We start from the raw sequence: 17,942 nt of genomic DNA, 5'->3' as shown, positions 1-17,942 counted from the left end.
GCTGCTGCTCTCTATTGGCATTCCCTTCGAAACGGAGCGGTGGCAAATCGTCGCCTAACAAAGTTGATCAAGTTTGATTGCATCTGTTGCACCGTTACATCTTCTATATTTCCTGAATTATTATATATCTTCATCAAACGAGTTATCTAGAATCCTGTACTCCTGTGCCTAGGTGCCTTCACCGAGGAGGCGCTTGACGGTCGCGGCTAGTTAGCCACGGAAAGCACACGATTTCAACATTTTCGCTGGAAATAAACTGTGACGTGTAACCAATTCAGTCAACAGGAGGCACTGCATTCGGTTCTCTTTAGTAGACATTGTGTTTGAAGACCGAAATAACGTAGTAGAATAAGAGAACAATTCAGCTTACATGCTCTTTATAATGGATGAGAACGTTCACGAAAAGAAATATCCCTTCAATTGTTCACTACGCCTTCATGGAAGGAGGTGGTAGTGGCTACAAGTCTGCTGTATACAGTTGACCTGCCGTACTGGAGCTCTTTGTAAAAACGTTACATCGCACGATCATGTTAACGTGTAGAGTCGCTGCTTACACCTTTGACACTTGTTTTCATGCAAACTAGTGACGCCGTTACGTCTTTTACGTGCGCGTTAATGGCTTCTCGTGTAAATATGCAAATTATCCAGGCGGCGTAGAAATCTCACATCTCTTAAGCCAAGAAAGTACAAATGTCTTGCAATCATCATATGAATGCAAGTTGCACGTGGCATGCCAACGCGTCTCTGCTATAAGTGCTCCTACTGCCTGGCATCGAGCATTTGAGAGCGCATTGCCAATGAATTTTTTCCCATGAAAGTTACACCTACAATGTTACTCAACACACCGCACCGGCCGGCCACTTTCGTGGCAGTAAGCCGGCACGACTGGCCGTGCATAATCACCGCCCCTATCTTGACCTTATCTGATCCGATACACATTTTTGTCCGTTCGCACTTGCACGAGGCCACCGCAAGCACGATCCGCGTACGGGGGCGTTATTACAACTGTACGACGATGCGGAAGGCACGGCTCGTGAGAAGCTATTCAGACAATCGGGACAACTCTTGAATACGGAATCCAATCCGTGTAGCAACCGACAGAGCTCACCCGTTTTCATCGCCACCGATCAAGGAAGCCATTTTCGAACCGGCACTGAAGAAGTTTTCGGCGAGTCTGCAGAGCATGGACAACTTTTACCGCGAAACGTCTCCGCTCCTATTGGTCACTACCTCGCCCGCCTATCTCTCGCTGTCTCGTTTGACGCGCCCTTCCTAGCTGTCGGAGGTCTCGCTTTTGCTCCTACTTTTCCATAAGTCGTGGACAGTAAAAATGCGCCTTATTCTTTAAAGCTTCCAGCCTCTCCTTCAAATGTAGTGACTATGTAATGTTTAATGAAATACACGGTTCCTCTTGTTTTGCGCAACAGGGTAAAGGGAGAGAGAGAAAGTCCAGTTAGGAGCCAAAAAAATAAAGGGCGAGCTATCGGCGCCCGCGAGCCCTTTCAGGCAACCTCTGCAAAGTCTGAGTGATTCTATTGCCTCGAGCGCCTTGTCGTCTCTCTTCTGAAACGAGCTGTGGGAAGGGCCGAGCCAAAGGGACGAAGGAATTCCTCCTTAATATTCCTGGCCGCTATGTCGAAAGATCAGGAAAAACGATACAGGGGTGAGATGGACGTGCAGTATAAAGAAGAAACGCTTCCTATACAGGTTTCCTAGTCGTCTTATATTTGTTTTCCGGGCTACTTTGTATTCACAGACAGCTGAGAGAGCGCTGCAGACGGGAAGGGGGAAGAGAAGCGGAGCTTTACCCGGCAGTAACATATCCGCTGGCTGAACGAACATATATATGGGTGTGCGTGCAGGACGGTCTTGCATTTCTCAATATCTCAAGTTCTTCTTTCTTTTTCTGGATTCACTGAACGTGTCGCCATTTACGCACAAACCGGAGGAAAGAAGCCGACTTGCCTTAGGCTGCGCAGCGAGCAGCATATGTATATATAGACTAGGAATAAGGAAACAGGTTTAGCGTCATTATAAGCCAATTAAGTTTTACGGCGTGCTTGATACCAACAGGGCAAAGGGCAAGGGTAAACGCATAAGTTGTAAAATATCTCAAGGTGAGGATTGCGTTGTTCTTTCAATGGGCTCATCTATTCGGGTTGGTTTAGTAGGGCTGTGTACTGTTCCTAGTAACGAATGGAAGCCTTCAGCCCCGTACAGTTCGGGATTTTTGACATGTGTCTTTCGCTGAATAACACTTGTTTGTCCTCAAGGACAGTTTCTTTCATAAGTTATTGTAATTCTCTGATTCTTGTTTAAACGCTGTTAGCTGAGTACCTGCGTTGCAAGGCCTCGTCTGCTTTTATAATGAATGAAAATCCTGTAGTTTTACGCTAGTGTGCTCTCTAATTGAAGTATTATTTGCCCTTTGTATGTTTATGAACTGACATCTCATCTAGTGCAGAAGAAATTCATAATACCAATGAGAATACCTCGCAGATGTTTAGAGTACTCTGTAAAGCGAACATTCAAGAACCAAACCCTGAGTTTTTTCCAAAACGCCAGTCCCGACTCAATGCTTGCTCCTTTTCGTGTAGGCCCATCCGATTCCGAAACAATGCAACAGGTCCATCTCATGACGTTCATATCGATTCAAATATTGGTACGCCAGAAGCGTTACTTATCGCACTGTCATACCGACCACCAATATATCCAATGGGACGTCAGTATGGGGAGGTTGAGCGTCTATGACGACCGAGTTGCCACCACCTTTATAGGGAACGAACGTTACAGTCAAGGACGTCCTTAAGAGTCCAAGGAGGAAAAAAAGTACGATGTTACAGCTTGCTCGAAAGCAGTCGGACAACGTCATCGGTTGCGATCATGTGCTACAAGAGTGTACGAAAGAAAGCGAACAGAATTAAAAGGAGCAAGAAAGAAGAAAAGTCCTGGCGCGCGCGCCAAAGTGCTGCCGAAGGAACACAAGGCACGTCGCCGTGGTGCGATCTTCCCGGTCTGTTCGGCAAACGCGCGTGCAGAGACAGACCGCAGCAGGAGATATCACTCGGAGACATTTCTTTAAAGGAGGAATAATAAAAGGACAAGAAAAACGAAAGAAAAATAACGGAGAAATAAGAGCTCCCGACGATCCAGCCAGCTACTACGTTTCAAGCCTTGCGCAAATACATGCTCTGTTCCGCAACTGCCGACATGCGAAGCAGCGCTTTGCCGAGAGCGGATTGCAGGAATTCGTGGTCGCGAAGTGGTGCATGACTCTCTGACCATTCAGGTATAAGCTGTCGTTCAGCCGTAGAAGCCTGCAATGTAGTGAATATCGCAAAAAGGAGGCCCTGGAACAAGTTCCAACGGTACGCTGCGATAGCTTTCAATGCTGCACCGGAACTCCACCAAAGGAAAAAAAAAAAGATGTCACTGTGCTAAGAAGGATCCTCGATCACCTTTATTTATACTAACTCGAAACTAGAAACAAGAGCGTTGTGAAGATTTGCTGAAAGTCTTGTGAAGTCTCTTGGCCTCGCTAACCTACATAGCTTTGAAGACAGTGCCAGACCAGAGTGAGGAATGTTGTTCAACTCCATTTTAGTAAGGTACACAGTTCAATCTTGGAAATACTTGCATTCAGTACCAAAGCCTCGGTAGTCGTGCACATTCCAGAGACATAACACCGAGACAAACCTTTACATTATAGAAAAACAGCGATAAAAAACGTGCCTTTCTGTTGCGTCTCCGACGCGTTGCACGAAACTAATCAAATCTCTCGGGGCAGTCGGGTGGCTCGCTGACGCAGCCCCATTGACAGCGACAACTCTCGTCTCGCCAAGTTCTTTTGCCATTAGCTGTTTTCCCCAGTGGCTGCCGCACGGGCGTCGCTTGAACTTAATTACGGTTAGCTGATTGGCGAGGACGCATTTTTTGTTGCGGTGGGTAGTGACTCGCGTGGCGTCGGCGCAGACGGTGTTGTCGCACCCGTCGAGATTCGAGCTGAATCAGTAATTACCGCGGTGGCGGCGCCTTTCTTCAAGCAGTGTTGCCGTGCTGTGAATTAAAAGAAATGAAAGAACGCTTGGGCCGTGCTTTGCTGCGCACTGTTTTGTGTTTTGTCTGGGCGTGGGACAGCTGTTTTGAAAGGAGCTTGGGGGTGCGACACCTTGAACGTCTGCCTGCGATGGAACAAAGCGATATGCCTGCTCTATACGTCAGCCACTGAAACGGCCGCACGGGAGCATTTTTTTTTTTTTCGCCAATGCACCTTTGTCTAGTGTGCGTATGAATGAGAGTGCGAATCAAGCTTGCAGCAGAGTTGTGCGTGAAGAATTCTGTCAATTCCCGAAACACTCCGATGTTCTGGAAGCCCAGGCTTGAACGTTGCAACGGTGTGGGAATGATATTGCTTCGGTTCCTTGCACGCCATTTTATTTCTGGCCCAGAATCAACAAGTGGACATATGGATATGCAGATCTGTGCGGGGGTATTGCAGCCATGCTGTGTGACATTACGTGCTATGTCTCCGAAGACAATCAGTAAAATTGTGTTGAACAAAGAGCTAATGAATGAATGAATGAATGAATGAATGAATGAATGAATGAATGAATGAATGAATGAATGAATGAATGCTGTCCAGAACTAGAAAAAAAATGTTAGTTGTTTAGGCTGTTGTATCAAGGCACGCTTCCAGAATGTACTGTGCATTCATTCATGGAAGGGGAATTTACTGGGGTATTTTATTCTTTGGAAAGCAGATGAATAGATTTGTAATATTCGTTTTTTTTTAGAGGATACGGTCGAAATTGGCAGTCCGATTCCTCAACAGCACGTTTTTTTTTTCTTTTTTCTTTCTGGGCAACGCGATACTAAGGACAACTAAATGGCTTTATGTATATTATACCGCTGAAGCTATATAGAACTTGTCCTCGGAAACTTGTATCTCCTTTTTTTCAACGCATCGTTATCATGCATTACAGGATTTCGAGCGATCTTCAACAGAAGCCAACGTAATAGACACGTAAAAAGCCCACCATGGACATCGGCGGTTTGGGAGTTGACGCGAAAACGGCACCGACGTGTGCATAAATCTTGTGTCGCTTTGGAGTCGGCGAAGGGACTCACAATCGATGAGTACAAGAAGAAGAGAAAAAAAATTAATATATGAATAGACGAAGCCGAAAATCAGAGGAAAAAATAAGACAGCATTCCAACGACTCTTGCATGTCAAAAATGCCAGGCCTGTAGGGAATCCACGACATGCGTGAGCCGTTTCAGAGAGGCAGCATTGCAGTTTCGCGCACGGTGCAAAAGGAATCTCCCTTTTGAAGCACTAGCATCTGACAAGAATAAAGAAAAAAAGTCAGTTGGGGGAGAACCCTTTCGAGGATAGGGTTAGGTTGACATTCGGGGCGTTCCTCCTCTTGATTTATCTTTTTTTACTTTTTTCTTTGACACACACAGACGTGATTAACAACCATACTCATATTTCCGCCCTAACAACCTCTTTGAGACGTCAAAACAACCTCTTCTTGCTTTTCTTTTTCGCCAAGTCTTTCTGCTTTTCAGTAGGACGCGCCATCCTTCCCGTTCCCACTATTGCATTTTCCCTTGGTACTTTTTTATACCTGCCATCTTTTCGAGACCCCAAAGATTCGTTCCGTCTGTGCCTCCGCCAAGAACACAACGTGTGAGGGTGCACCCCTTCCTTTTTATTCTTTTTTTTTCTCTGTTTAATACCCCGCACGCTTTAGCGTCAAAATGGTCCACTGCATGCCCACGAATGGCGGAACTGAACCCCTATCTACGGGGAGGGGCTGGACATCTGAACGCGTTTGGCGATGGCGCTACAAAAAAGCTTACGCACACCTCTCCATTCTTTGCCCCAGAGTAGTCATTATTATTTCTCTTCTATTCTGGCGCATTCGACCACGTATTTCGGGCCCGCATTGGGAAACGCGACAACGCGATCTATACCATGCTGTAGCGAATTCGAAATTCGTACCCTTCACAAAGCTTTTTTTTTTTTTTTTCTTCGACAAAGCCTGTCGGTGAAAGCAGTGACGGGCTCCCTTATCAGCTGCCCTGATTCGATTGCCCGCTGCTGAGTCCTTTGTCCTTCTTCGTAAATTTTTTTTGTCTATATGGTCGTGATTGCCGTGCAGTTATCTTTCTAATCTACTCGAATCGTGAAATGATTGTTGCCAGGAGAGGGCGCGGCTTTGTTAAGGCCTCATATAGATAAAAACCAAAGTGATTATGGAATGCCAAGAAAGGACATTGATGCAGTGGAATAGCGAATAATTCTGGCGTCAAATATCTTCGTTCCTAAGTGATCTTTGTATAGGCTCTCCATGGCTTCGCCGCTGCGCACCTGGCATCATGACTGGCTGAAATCCCTTAGGATGAAATCAAATTTAACGCATGTTTGTGCATGCGTACTCTGATTTACCCGATTTACACTTGTCACTCTGATTCCCTGCTAGTATTTTTCGGGAGAGGAATTTTGAATCACGATAAAAAAAAAAAAAAAAACATCCACACGATTTTTTGCCAGAATCAGGCAAACTATAGGTGCTGAGCAGGAAGCGCCTGTTAGGTTTACAAGTATTCGCACGTTGTTTCATTACCAGAACAAGTCTTAAAAAAAAACACAGCTAAAACACGATTCAAGAAGTAAGAAAGCACAGAGCGGTGATGATCAGGAAGGACAAGTTTCAGCAACATTACAATTCATCGAACCTGTTCTTTTCTTTTTCTCTTTTTAACCTCCAGATGTACGGTTTCAACGGAAAGCCACAGTTTGCTCTTCTTTTTTTTTCAACACGCATTATGACGCGCCATTATCGCCCTCAAAACAAACAAGGTTTGTGTGTTCCTTAGCCAAGTACAACAACAAGCTTTGTAGTATAGCCTTCCATTACTGGCCTGCATGAGAGCCAGTCAAGAGTCATAACTCAGCAAACGATGTTGACGACAACATGAATGGGGAGCCAGGATTTTGTTGTGAATGGGCCCCTTAAGTGGGCGAGTCGTAGCCACTCGAACAATGAATCATAAAACGTTTCAGGCGTCAAGATGTTTGTGATTGTTGTTCAGCGAGAAAAAGCAAAAAAAGAAGGGGGTCTTAAGAAACGCATTTACGTCTCGTTCGCCCATATACCACTACCGTGGAAGGGTTTGAACGAGGCCGTGTAATGGCTGAAGGCTTCAGTTCAAACGCGGACGGTTGCCAGCCCATCTTTTGCGAGGAGGCTAGACATAGAAGAATAAACGGTTCACACCTCGCGCGGAACAAACGCGGGGACGGGCGAGTTAATGCGGCTCACAAAAGGGAGAGCAGAGAGGAGGCGCAAATTGATCCCGCTTATGGGAACACCCCACGTCATCTACCGTGGCCCGCACGCGAGAGAAGGAGCAGAGAAAGGATGCAGGTTCGACTCCCACGAACTTCCACTGAAACATAAATGGCGGAAAGCGTTTTGACATCACCTCGAGATGGGGGCAGCACTGTCGGAGCCGGGCCGTTCTCTCACGAATCCCTTCCTTTTATGTGGCTCCTGAAGACCGACGAAAGAAGAATAATGTGGGATATTCGTAATAAAAACGGAAGTCGCATGTGGACGGCCAACCATTTCGGCTGCCACCTCCCCCCCCCCCCCCCCGGGAAACCCTTACCTGACAGACACACCCAGTGATGTTCAGCGGTCGGAAATCTTATATTTATCCGGGAGTCCGTTGGCGAAGCAGGGCAGCGGATGCCGTGGCATATAGTACATAGGAATGGGAAGCGAGGCCCGTCCATATATGCCCTTCCTCCTGTATTGCGACTGCTTCCCGTTGCGTAACGCACAGGCGACAGGTGGTGACTTCTCTCCACCTTCTTCTGTTGTGTTTGCGCGATGTCCTGCCTCTATACGCTACAGTTTCCGGACCTGCCTCGGCTCCCCAACCGTGGACCGGAGCGCTCATGCCATTGCCTCCGTTGTTTACGGGCATCAAAAGCAGACGCAACCGCGCACTCCTTTTTGATCCGAAAGAGACGGATAAAAGAATGCTGAAATGTGTCCACCCAGCCGTTTTTCTCTGTTGTTTTTTATTGATCATGTTGTTACTTGGCCTACCCTACCCAGTGAGTCGGTGCGGTGTTCTTTCCTCCAGGAACCGGTACGGAATGAAGCAAACGAGACAGACACGTTTCTCTCGCTCTGCTTGAGTATTTGTTTGTTTGTCTGCATTGACTCGTCGCTGCAGGGTCAATGCATATTCGGCCGCAACGTTTTACGCTGGCGATGCTTTCAGAGCAGATGCCTAGGGAGAAAAGTAAAGGATTTTGCCTCATACGGGCCGGTTTCCGAGTCGAATGATGAATGGCAGTAGGTGGGGAGGGAGTTGTTTTGTGAGCGCGTCTTATAGGGATTATTTGCTCGGGGGCTGAGTTGCGGGGCTGACGCTGAGAAAGAGCGAATGAGCGTGTATGTACTTGGCCCATGAAGAGCCAGAAGGTTTGGAGTGAAAGGGTTGCATGTATGGAGGGGGAAGGGGGGGAGGTATTGCTGCTGGAGCGACTTGAAATACGACGTCTACATTCCGTACCACGCCAGACGAGGGCTTGGTTTGCGGCGGCGGCGGCAACGTCTCCTTGCTGTACGGTGATGCTGTCGGCTTGCTTCGACTCTCACGTACCCTGGCATACCAACCCATCCCGTCTTAGCCACTGCCTTCTCAACGTTAGCCCTTATTCCGTCTCGTAATCGCTCGTTCTCGGGGAAAATGAATCTCCTCTGCCGAAAATTAGATTGCGTGGTTCCGTACGTCATGTGCGCGATAGAACCTCTATGAATGGAACGAAACGCATTTATTCGATGACAACAGAGTGCGACGGACATGGTCTTGCTTATGACTGGCATCCCTCCTGCGCCGGAGTTGTAAAGAACGGTGCTCTAATAAGACACGGCAAAACCCGTCAGAAACATGGCCGTCCCAATGAAGTATCCTAGCCTATTTTGTTAGGGGAAAGAAACAAACCAACAAAGTGACCGAAATGAACACTTCCACGACGGACCACAGGGTCTTCCTAGGCTTATTGTGCCAGGATAGAGTGATAAAGAAAGTGGAAACAAGACAAAGGCTGCACCAATTTACTCAATGATTATCCGCATTGCGATAAGATGATTAGAAGAACAACACGTTAATAACAATGGCTCGCCAAAAGGGGCCACTCAAGGAATGAGTGTTCGCTACCGTGGGGAAATGTTTGCTATTGCAATGAACTTGATTGCCGTTATTCCCACCTACTCGACCACTGCAGGGACATAAAATTATGTTTAGTAGACTTGTGGCGTTTGTCTTGTACGTATTCTTCTGAATACACATTTCGAGTAGAATAACGCGAGCTTCCCTCTTGGGAGTGTCGTGGTGGGGAATAAAAGACACATGCCCTGAGGCATTCCCACGGGGAAGTTTTTATATCCGATACAGGGTCGCAAAGCAAAACGAGAACGCTAGATGCAATATAAACACTCATATCGACAAAGAAGCACCATGCGGGTGCGTAGGTATTGAAACCTCAGTGAGCTAAATCAGTTCCCTCCGCTTCTCGGGAAATCTAGAGGCGTGTTTGCCCACCGGGGCAATGTAAAGACAAATATGCCATCCCGGAAAACGTTCTCACGGAACACAAAAGAGGCTTACGTGCTTCGCTTGGGGCCAAGAATTCATTCCCTTTCTGGTACAGATGCATCTTGAGTCTTGTGGGATTCTTTCCAATAAGCACAACATCAAACTGGTTTCGTAGCATGGCGAGCGATGCTTCGCAAGGACCAGTTTCTTTTCTTTTCCTCTTTGTTCCATACTCGTTTCATGAGCTGGGCCGGGGGTTTCCTAAGTTGGCGTTCGCCTCGTGTTTATTAATTTTTTTTCTCCGCTTAACGTAAACAGTCGTTTCGATTCACACTCCTCTGCTGCTTGTATCCCGTCCAGTCAGACGGGATATCAGAGGAAACGTAAAGAATTTAGCAAAGTTTGAATGATTGCCGGCCACAGCTGAAGAACCCTCATAGGTTTTTAAACTTGACCGGAAAGGCGTGATCTCCTCGCGTACCTTGAATAAGTGTTGTGGAAACATGGTGAATCATTCAGCGACATTGCGCGGTTCATTTGCGTGAGCGTATACGCGCGCATTATGGAAATTACTTTAGCGATAGACTTCCAGAAACAGTACCAGGGTTGGATGTTTCTGAAGAACATCTTGAGAACGCAGAAACGAGAGCTTCTCACAAGTATGTGACAGATGAGAACGATCAAGTGCATGCATTGCAATCAAGATGGTTGTTCAGATTAAGAGACAGATTACCGCTCTCCTATATTAAGGTGCTAAACCGTGCTCATTTTTTTCTAGACACAAGTTCCCTCCACAAGTCATTTGTCTAGACAGTACTGTGTGCCTAAACTATGGCGGCACGTCGTTCAACAACCACTAGCGGGAATAGCTCGGATTCCTCCATATTACACTGATACTGAGTGCAAGCCGAAAGAAATGGTCGGCGTATATGCAACTCAGCTGGGTGCAATTCGGCATTGTCGTGTGGCAAGAAAAGCAGAATGCTGGAAGACTTGAGTTCAAGTAGGAGATCATCCTGAATCTAGGAGAGTACGCGTGTTCAGGCCTCATCTGGGGCAAGTTCTCGCTACGCAGAATAACGGTTAGCACCAATACGAGCTAGAGAGCGGACCCTGGGACACGTCATCGAGGGGTCAAGGGGAGGAGGCCAAACAACGGAAGCAGCTCGAAAAGAGTGGGTTAAAGGAGCAGTTTGAGTAGAGGGGAAACCCGCTACGTCCGGAGCAAATGAATGAGACAGCGGAGGGGCACTGGTGTCGGCAAAGAAAAGCGCCTTCGTTGATACAGAGGCGAAACCATCAGGATGGGGGAGGTGCCAGAGATGAAGGAGGGAGAGTGCAGTTTCCTCTAGAAATAAAAGAGGAAAAAAATGTGCGTTCTCGTGCTGCGGGAGGCGCGTCTGTTTGCCTACACACGCGCGAGGACCGTTTTCCGAGAATCGCAAGTGAAGCCAATGGACGCCTTCCTCACGCCGCCGCAGCGATGACGAGCACTTCTTTCTGCGGGTCAATGGGGGACAACGTTGGAACGCTGTTATGGCACGGAGAACAAAAGTATGCAGATCTTTTGCCAGAAGAAGAGGCTGGAACCTTACTCGTGCCGGCTTGCCCCTCTTTTGCATCCGATGCTGAATGGCCCCGAGAAAATAAGACGAGAGTGAAAAGGGGATGAGTACGACGTGGGTGGACGGAATATCCAGCTGGGATAAGGGGCTGCGCGTGCCTCGACTCCAGAGGGGGCTATCCGGGCCAGCAGGATCTTGTTTTTGGGACCGCATGGTTCCTCGGCTACGATGGGGTACCGCTAGGAGGCGAGGGTGTTCTGCGCGTCTTCTTGTTGCAGCCCCAGGCGAGAACCGGAAGTGACTGGCACCAGACGGACGGTTCACGGCCAGCACACACAGAGTTTCTACGTACTTTTCTATCTCACCCTTCACCCCCATGAAGAAGCTCCGTTCTGCCGAACCGACACATTCCCATCACAAGCAACGCAGGCCACGAGAGGTCGTGTTGTTCTTTCGGCGTAGCCCGCTGTGCCCGAGATGCCCGTTATCCCCCTCCCCTACTCCTCACTTTCGGCCACATTCCAAGGTTTCTGCGGCTTCTTCGGCTCTGAAAACTCAATGTAAACAGCGGACTGGCCTTGCCTTGCTCGTTATCGCCATTCATATGAATGACGGGAAATGGGGAGAGGGGAGGGAGGGAAGGGGGGAGGCGCTTGCAATGCTGGAGCACAGGCGGCTAATTGGCATGCTCTTGCACACAGATACAGAGTAGCACCGTCGAATAGCCAGTGTGTCGGCTGTGGCCCTCTTAGAATAGTTATCACAAATTGATGCACAAACCTGCAGTAAATACAAAAATACGCGACAGCACGGTGCACTTGGCCTATGCTTCGTTTCATTATGATAGTAAGCAACTACGAATACTGGAACATAGTAATTTAAAGATGGGGCTTGGCCTCCCAAGACGTCCAATAGGTGGTGCGATAACGTTGTTGTTGGAAAAGTATCGAACAACTATGGTACTCAGATTATCGTTTTACGTAGACCTGAAGCACACGAGCGTTCTTGAACTCTGCACCTTCGAAAATGCTGGGCCCTCCAGCCAGGAGTCGAAACCCCGATCTCTTTCGTAGTAGTAGAGCGCCATAAGTTTTCATATGACGGACGTGAAATAAGCGGAAGTACGTAAGGAGTGAGCCTTATGTCTTAGCCTCAAAATATCACAACAGGAAGAAGGGGCTGACACTTTGAGGAGTTTCTATAACAGCCAACTTTGTGAGCAATACTCTTTGGCATGCATAATGCGGTGGCTGAAGAGTGGCTTTGGTGCCTCACTTTCCGTTGCTTGTTTATGTCCGCTTGTCCATCTATGCTCACCAAAAGCAAGCAACACACGTGTTCGAAGCAATGTTCTTTACCTACCTGATCATCCAGGAACCTTAACCAGAACCACGCCATCTGGCTTAATTTCAGGAATCAAGCCAGATCTGTTACCAATCAACTCATCTACAAGCGCAAACCACGCCGTTCTTTTACACAATGAGCTGGGGCGTCGAACGGGAGCCGCAAGGGTTAGCGACCGCCGCGCAAGAAGCAGCGTCGGCGTCGGCAACTCCCAGACTTCGCGGCGCCGAAGAGCATCCAGACATCTATCTATGCAGGGCCATAAACTTCAAGCCATCGAGCTCGTCACAACGGCGGCATGGCTACCGCCATGCTTCTTCGGAAGCATCGTAGCCGTCATCTCTCTATAGGGCTACTGGAGCCCGTGGGGCGAACATAGTGTGTTCTTGCCCCCCCCCCTTCCCCCCCTTTTTTTCTGGGCTGTGAAGCGACAAAGGGGTCCGCCTGTCCTCACGATGGTGTAGGGAGGCGTAATCAAACCGGTACGCGATGTGTTCGACGCGCTGGATCCCCTTGTTTGTTTAGCCGCATGATTCGTGGTGGCATCGCCCGCGGGCCGACGCAGTGTGTTTGTTATCGCTCGTCCCCCTCCAGCCCTGCCACTGAAACACGCACGCATACACACTTCAAACACCCTATCCCGTTGTAATGATGGCAGTCGGCGGCGTCGGATTACATCGGCACGCCGAAACTGCCGAAAGCAGGAGCTGGATAAGATGCGGGCATCGCGGAGTGGTCTGGAGGGATGTGACATTGTTTGATGAAAGGAACGATGACACCTTCCGGATCAACGGCTTATCTTTACGGTCATTGCAAGGAAAACACAGCGTTTCGTCCGCGTCCTCATTTTGCAGCTTCGACATTCAGGCGAACGTAGCAGCCTGCATGGTGGTGCTGCTTGGGATTCGTCTTCGCGGTCGCTCACGATTCACTTGGGCTTATGATTCAGGGGACACTTGATATGCCGAGTCTAATTAAAGACTGCGTATTGTTATGTACAGCGCGCCAGATAGCACCTCAGTCCAAGTTCGGTACTGCGTAGCATATCAAACACTGGACAAAGAAAGCTAAACTTCATTACGAGCAGTAGACTGGCATTACGGTATTTCAAACTAATATTCACTGTTTATCCCTCACCTGAATATAAACTGCCCTACTCAAGGCTCGCATAAGTCTTAAGTCCAGCATGCGTCATTATACGTGCACTATATAGTTAATTAAACAAAGTTCGTAGACACTTTCCTAAGAGCTTCTTCAGTTTCGTCAATTCAGTGGCACATCGGCTCGTCCTGCACCTAAAGGGGGGGGGGGGGGGGGTACTGGCACGTATACGTTGGCCTGTGCTCATGACACCTGAAGGTGACAGCACTCATAAATCCGGCCATAACATTCACTGTCCACGTCACCGTCGGTCATGTGATTGCCCTTCGCGCTGTAGGGTTAAAGAACTGTCAGTGAGACGCCGACGGGGCAGCGGCTGTCATCTTCACGACTTGGCATGATAGCCCCGTATCAAGATACCGCTCTTTCAACATGGTGCATCTAGGGCGCTGTAGCCTGTACCTGAACAAGCGTCTTGGCATGGCTGCGTAGTACGCTGTGATGACCGTCCGGTTTACAGCTGTGCGCGGTCACACTTCTTCACGGAAACAGCCGACCTGAGAGTGCAATGTTGGGAAGTGGTCGCAACGCCCCCAGTCTTTGTCCTGCCGCTCTGCCGTCGTAAAAGCAATAAAAAAAAAGAACGCTACGTCAACTTTCCAGCGCTTTCTAAGCACCGTTATGGTGCTCAAAAATGTCGTACGTATGACAACGGTGCGAGACATCTGCAGCTAATGTTCTGTATAGGTCTCAAAGGCAATATGTGAAGAGCTCGAGTACGAATGCGTGCCTGCGGGCCAATGTGCTGTTGTGTGAGTTTGGAGCGCTGCGTGTTTGCTAACCAGGTAATTGAAGTGGGGCGCCAGCGAGTCAGCGGGGCTAACAGCTGCAGCTTCTGTTGTCAGCGTTTCGCTATCTGTGGCTGTGGGCAGTGAACTCACTCTCAAATTTCGGGGATTTTCTCGTCAACGGAAATAACCAAGTCTCCATGCAGGGAAGCATTCTCGCTTTACGATCGTTAAGGGGCCGTGATGAGAAGGTTCGAAGAAACAATAGCTGTGCCGAAAAGATATTTGTCTTAGTACGGAGCGTAACGGCCCCAACGGCAAGGTCGCCAAGATGAATCAGCAAACGTGAAAGTGGAATAACGCAGTTATCCTGAACATACATGTGTGGTCGAGCCGCCAACTTGACGGTAAGACGCACTGACAGAGCCTACAAAACACACTGGACAACCAAATAAGCAGTAATTAAGGGAAGTTGCTTTCTTCAACCCAGAACAGCTTTCACATGTCCTTGGACATGTGCCCCTTTGAGGTCTTCATGCGGAAATAAATGCTCACGCAGCACTGCTGGGGGTAATGACACCGAACGTCAGGTCTACGACTGACAGGCCACACAAGAATGCTTCACTCAGGTAAAAGTGTCCAAAGGAAAAAGCTTTTTTTTTTTTTCCTTCGAGCCGCGGTCCCTTTTGATGTCACCTTGCGTGTGAAGGATACACCGGTGAGGGAGTTGCTGGCCGATTAGATTACGCACTGCTTTTCTTTAACGTGCTGGCGGCAGCAGTATTTGTGTGCGATCCATCAATGGCACTCATACAAAAGATCTTTACAGCAGGAGCAGGTAGCAGTGAAAAAAAAAAAAGCTACATAAATAAGCAAGAACAGAGAGAAATTACGATGAAATAACGAAGAATAAGAAGAAAGAGTATCAGTAAACCGGCAGTTGTGTTGGTCTTTGCCAGAGGTCTTTACCGAGACTATCAGGCAGTTTAGGAGGACATTGCTCCTTGCCATCTACTGCGTGCTTTTTATCTATGCAGGGGCATCGCCGGCCTTGCAGGGCGGGAGTCTCTTTAGACGGTTTCTTTACTCTTTCTGTTCTTATTTCGTTTGTCTAGCTTTTCCTCCGCGCCCGCCGTGTTCTTTCTTTTGTGACGCAGGGTGGTTGTAGAGAGGGCACTCTGAAAACTGCACTGCAGGCTCGATATAGAGTTACAATCCCGAAAAAAAAAAAAAAAGATGGTGGTAGCACTGCCTGCCTCCTTTGCAGCCGCCGACAGCTCGTGATTGATGAGCAAAGCACTTTTCTTGTTTCTTTTTCTTTACTTTTCGCATTTTCCAAACCGAGGAGGTCTACGTAGACAGTGTAGTGTAGGTTTCAAGCGGTTGCAAAGGAGGAGCGACTGACTGGAACCAAGACGTTTCCCACGACTGGTCACGCTGCTTTCTTTTTTCGTTTTTTTTCTTTAATTTTGAAGATATTTTGTCTTAGTGAACACTACAAGACTGCGGTGATGCCCACTCTATTAAGTGACGGCACACTCGGCGTACACGCAATGAAACCGACACGAGGTACCGGCTTGCACTAGGACCAAATCAACGTCAGTGCTACGGCACAGGTCCATGAATGCTCTTAGCACTATTTCCACGGGATTCACCTCAACAATTGAGCCTCCGTGAAGATTGCGCAATGAAACGATTGTAAGGTCCACAACGTTGCCCCCATGAACAGTGTCCGTCTGTTCAGGAGGGAATCGGTGAAACTACTGAATCGTGCATTCTGTCATTCGACAAATGCCAACTAACGCGTTTGAATGACAAGTGTGCTCACGTAGCTAAGCACACTTCGTTCCTTCTGGTTTGAGTGACATGTCTACTAAAGTTTGTTACTATACATATTGAGTAATCCCTAACGTAATAAAATGATCCTAAAATGTTCACCACGCTGAGCTCTAGGTTACCCTGAAGGAACTCTGGGGATACCAATGAATCCGGAGCTCGTCAGTCCAGCGCATGTTTTTCAGCTCTTCCTGAAATGGACTTTTCCGAACGCGAGTTCCACGTCATTGGAACACGTCCGCGACATCCGTAAAATTATATATATAAAAAAAAAGATCTGGAGCATGAAGAACAAGCGTATAGAAGCTGACCTTGAGTTCTTCCCTGGTGACCGAGTAGTCGGTGAACATGGAAAGCCTCTCCAGGGACAGGGGCTTGGTCTGGCGGAACTTTGAGGCGAGCAACATGCACACGGCTCCCGTAAGTTGCAGTTGACACTTGCGCACTGGCCTCACTGACAGGAACCGATCCAGGCAGTTCATGGCGAGTGGGTAAACCTCGGGCCGACACTGTTCCACCTCGCACACCTGTGGTACCAGGACAGGATGGAACAAGGGTTGGGGAGGAGAAGAAGAATGAAATCTGGTTAATTTGAAGAAAGAAATAAGATGGCATACAAAGAACGAGTTATGGAGACTCAAAAGTGTCGACAGTGAAGACAAACACCCAAAGTTCTTAAGCAGTTGTAAACGTGTACGGCGTCTTGCCTAGTCATGCACACGAAGACACGCTCTTCACAGTGACTTGATACATGGGCAGTCATTATCGCCTTGCTGGCGTAGCTCGCGATTGCTGTCTCCATCCTTATTCATCTTAATCACCCAACGCATTGCTGGCTATACTGGTATGTGTTTGTACGCTACAAATCCACTGTCATCACATGTTTGACCTTCGATTCCTGACACATATGCTGGTCAGCACAAACTCGCGGGTTATACGTTTTGATAACTGTTTCAACACTTCTGACAGTTGTTAAACGAGCGTTGCTTGAATGACTGCGCATAAAGTTAACGCTACATCGTTATACCTGTATATACGTCACGTTCAAACGATATCAAAGATTACCTGGAATGTTCATAGAATATTACTTACAATGTTCAATATGCAGCAGTAGGTCATGTGACCACTGATCAGCCAATCTACTAGTGTGACCTAACACTATACACTGCATGCACAAGAAGGATCAACTGAATCAATTCGCATATGAAACATTGAGATCACTGGACCGTTATTATTTCAACCGCCGCTAAATGCAACATCGCGCACCGACAAAACATATTATAAGCATTTCTTCGAGGAGCGAAAGAGACCCCACCATGTAAACCTAGTCTGTGCAACCCTGATATGGCGCACACCGTTCTCGCTAACAGCGATCGAGAGCCCCATTGTTTTGCGCCGTGCATCCGATAAAGGGCTCGTGCTTTCCTTATCACACGAGCCTCTAAGAAAGTTATTTCTAGGAGCGAGAAGTACCCGAAGAAGCATTCAGTAAGACAAGTAAAGGGAAATCGTTGCTACAGAACGGAGTGAAACGTGGCTCTGTTAAACATTGTTAGCGCTTGTATGAACCAAGATGCTGCAAACACTTCAGCTTTAGGTGCATGAAAACGCCATTGAGGTGAAGGACAGAATCGAAGTAACGCCTGCAGAAGTGTTGCTTTCATGAATTAATCCTGTTAAAGAC

At 47.9% G+C, this 17,942-nt stretch overlaps 1 protein-coding gene across 4 annotated transcripts in view; it reads right to left on the bottom strand.

Moving 5' to 3' along the window:
* The window catches only part of LOC119401763 (G1/S-specific cyclin-D2), a 321,278-nt gene that overhangs the window by 45,935 nt on the left and 257,401 nt on the right, over nt 1-17,942 (bottom strand). For all 4 annotated transcript variants that reach the window (XM_037668731.2, XM_037668730.2, XM_037668732.2 and 1 more), the window contains one exon: nt 16,570-16,785. In XM_037668731.2, coding sequence (XP_037524659.1) covers nt 16,570-16,785 — 216 coding nt within the window. The remainder of the gene's footprint in view (nt 1-16,569; nt 16,786-17,942) is intronic.

This window comes from Rhipicephalus sanguineus, chromosome 8, assembly GCF_013339695.2.
Source record: "Rhipicephalus sanguineus isolate Rsan-2018 chromosome 8, BIME_Rsan_1.4, whole genome shotgun sequence".
Lineage (NCBI taxonomy): Eukaryota > Metazoa > Arthropoda > Arachnida > Ixodida > Ixodidae > Rhipicephalus > Rhipicephalus sanguineus.
Note: the sequence above shows the minus strand (reverse complement) of the source record. Positions and strands in the feature narration are given on the sequence as shown.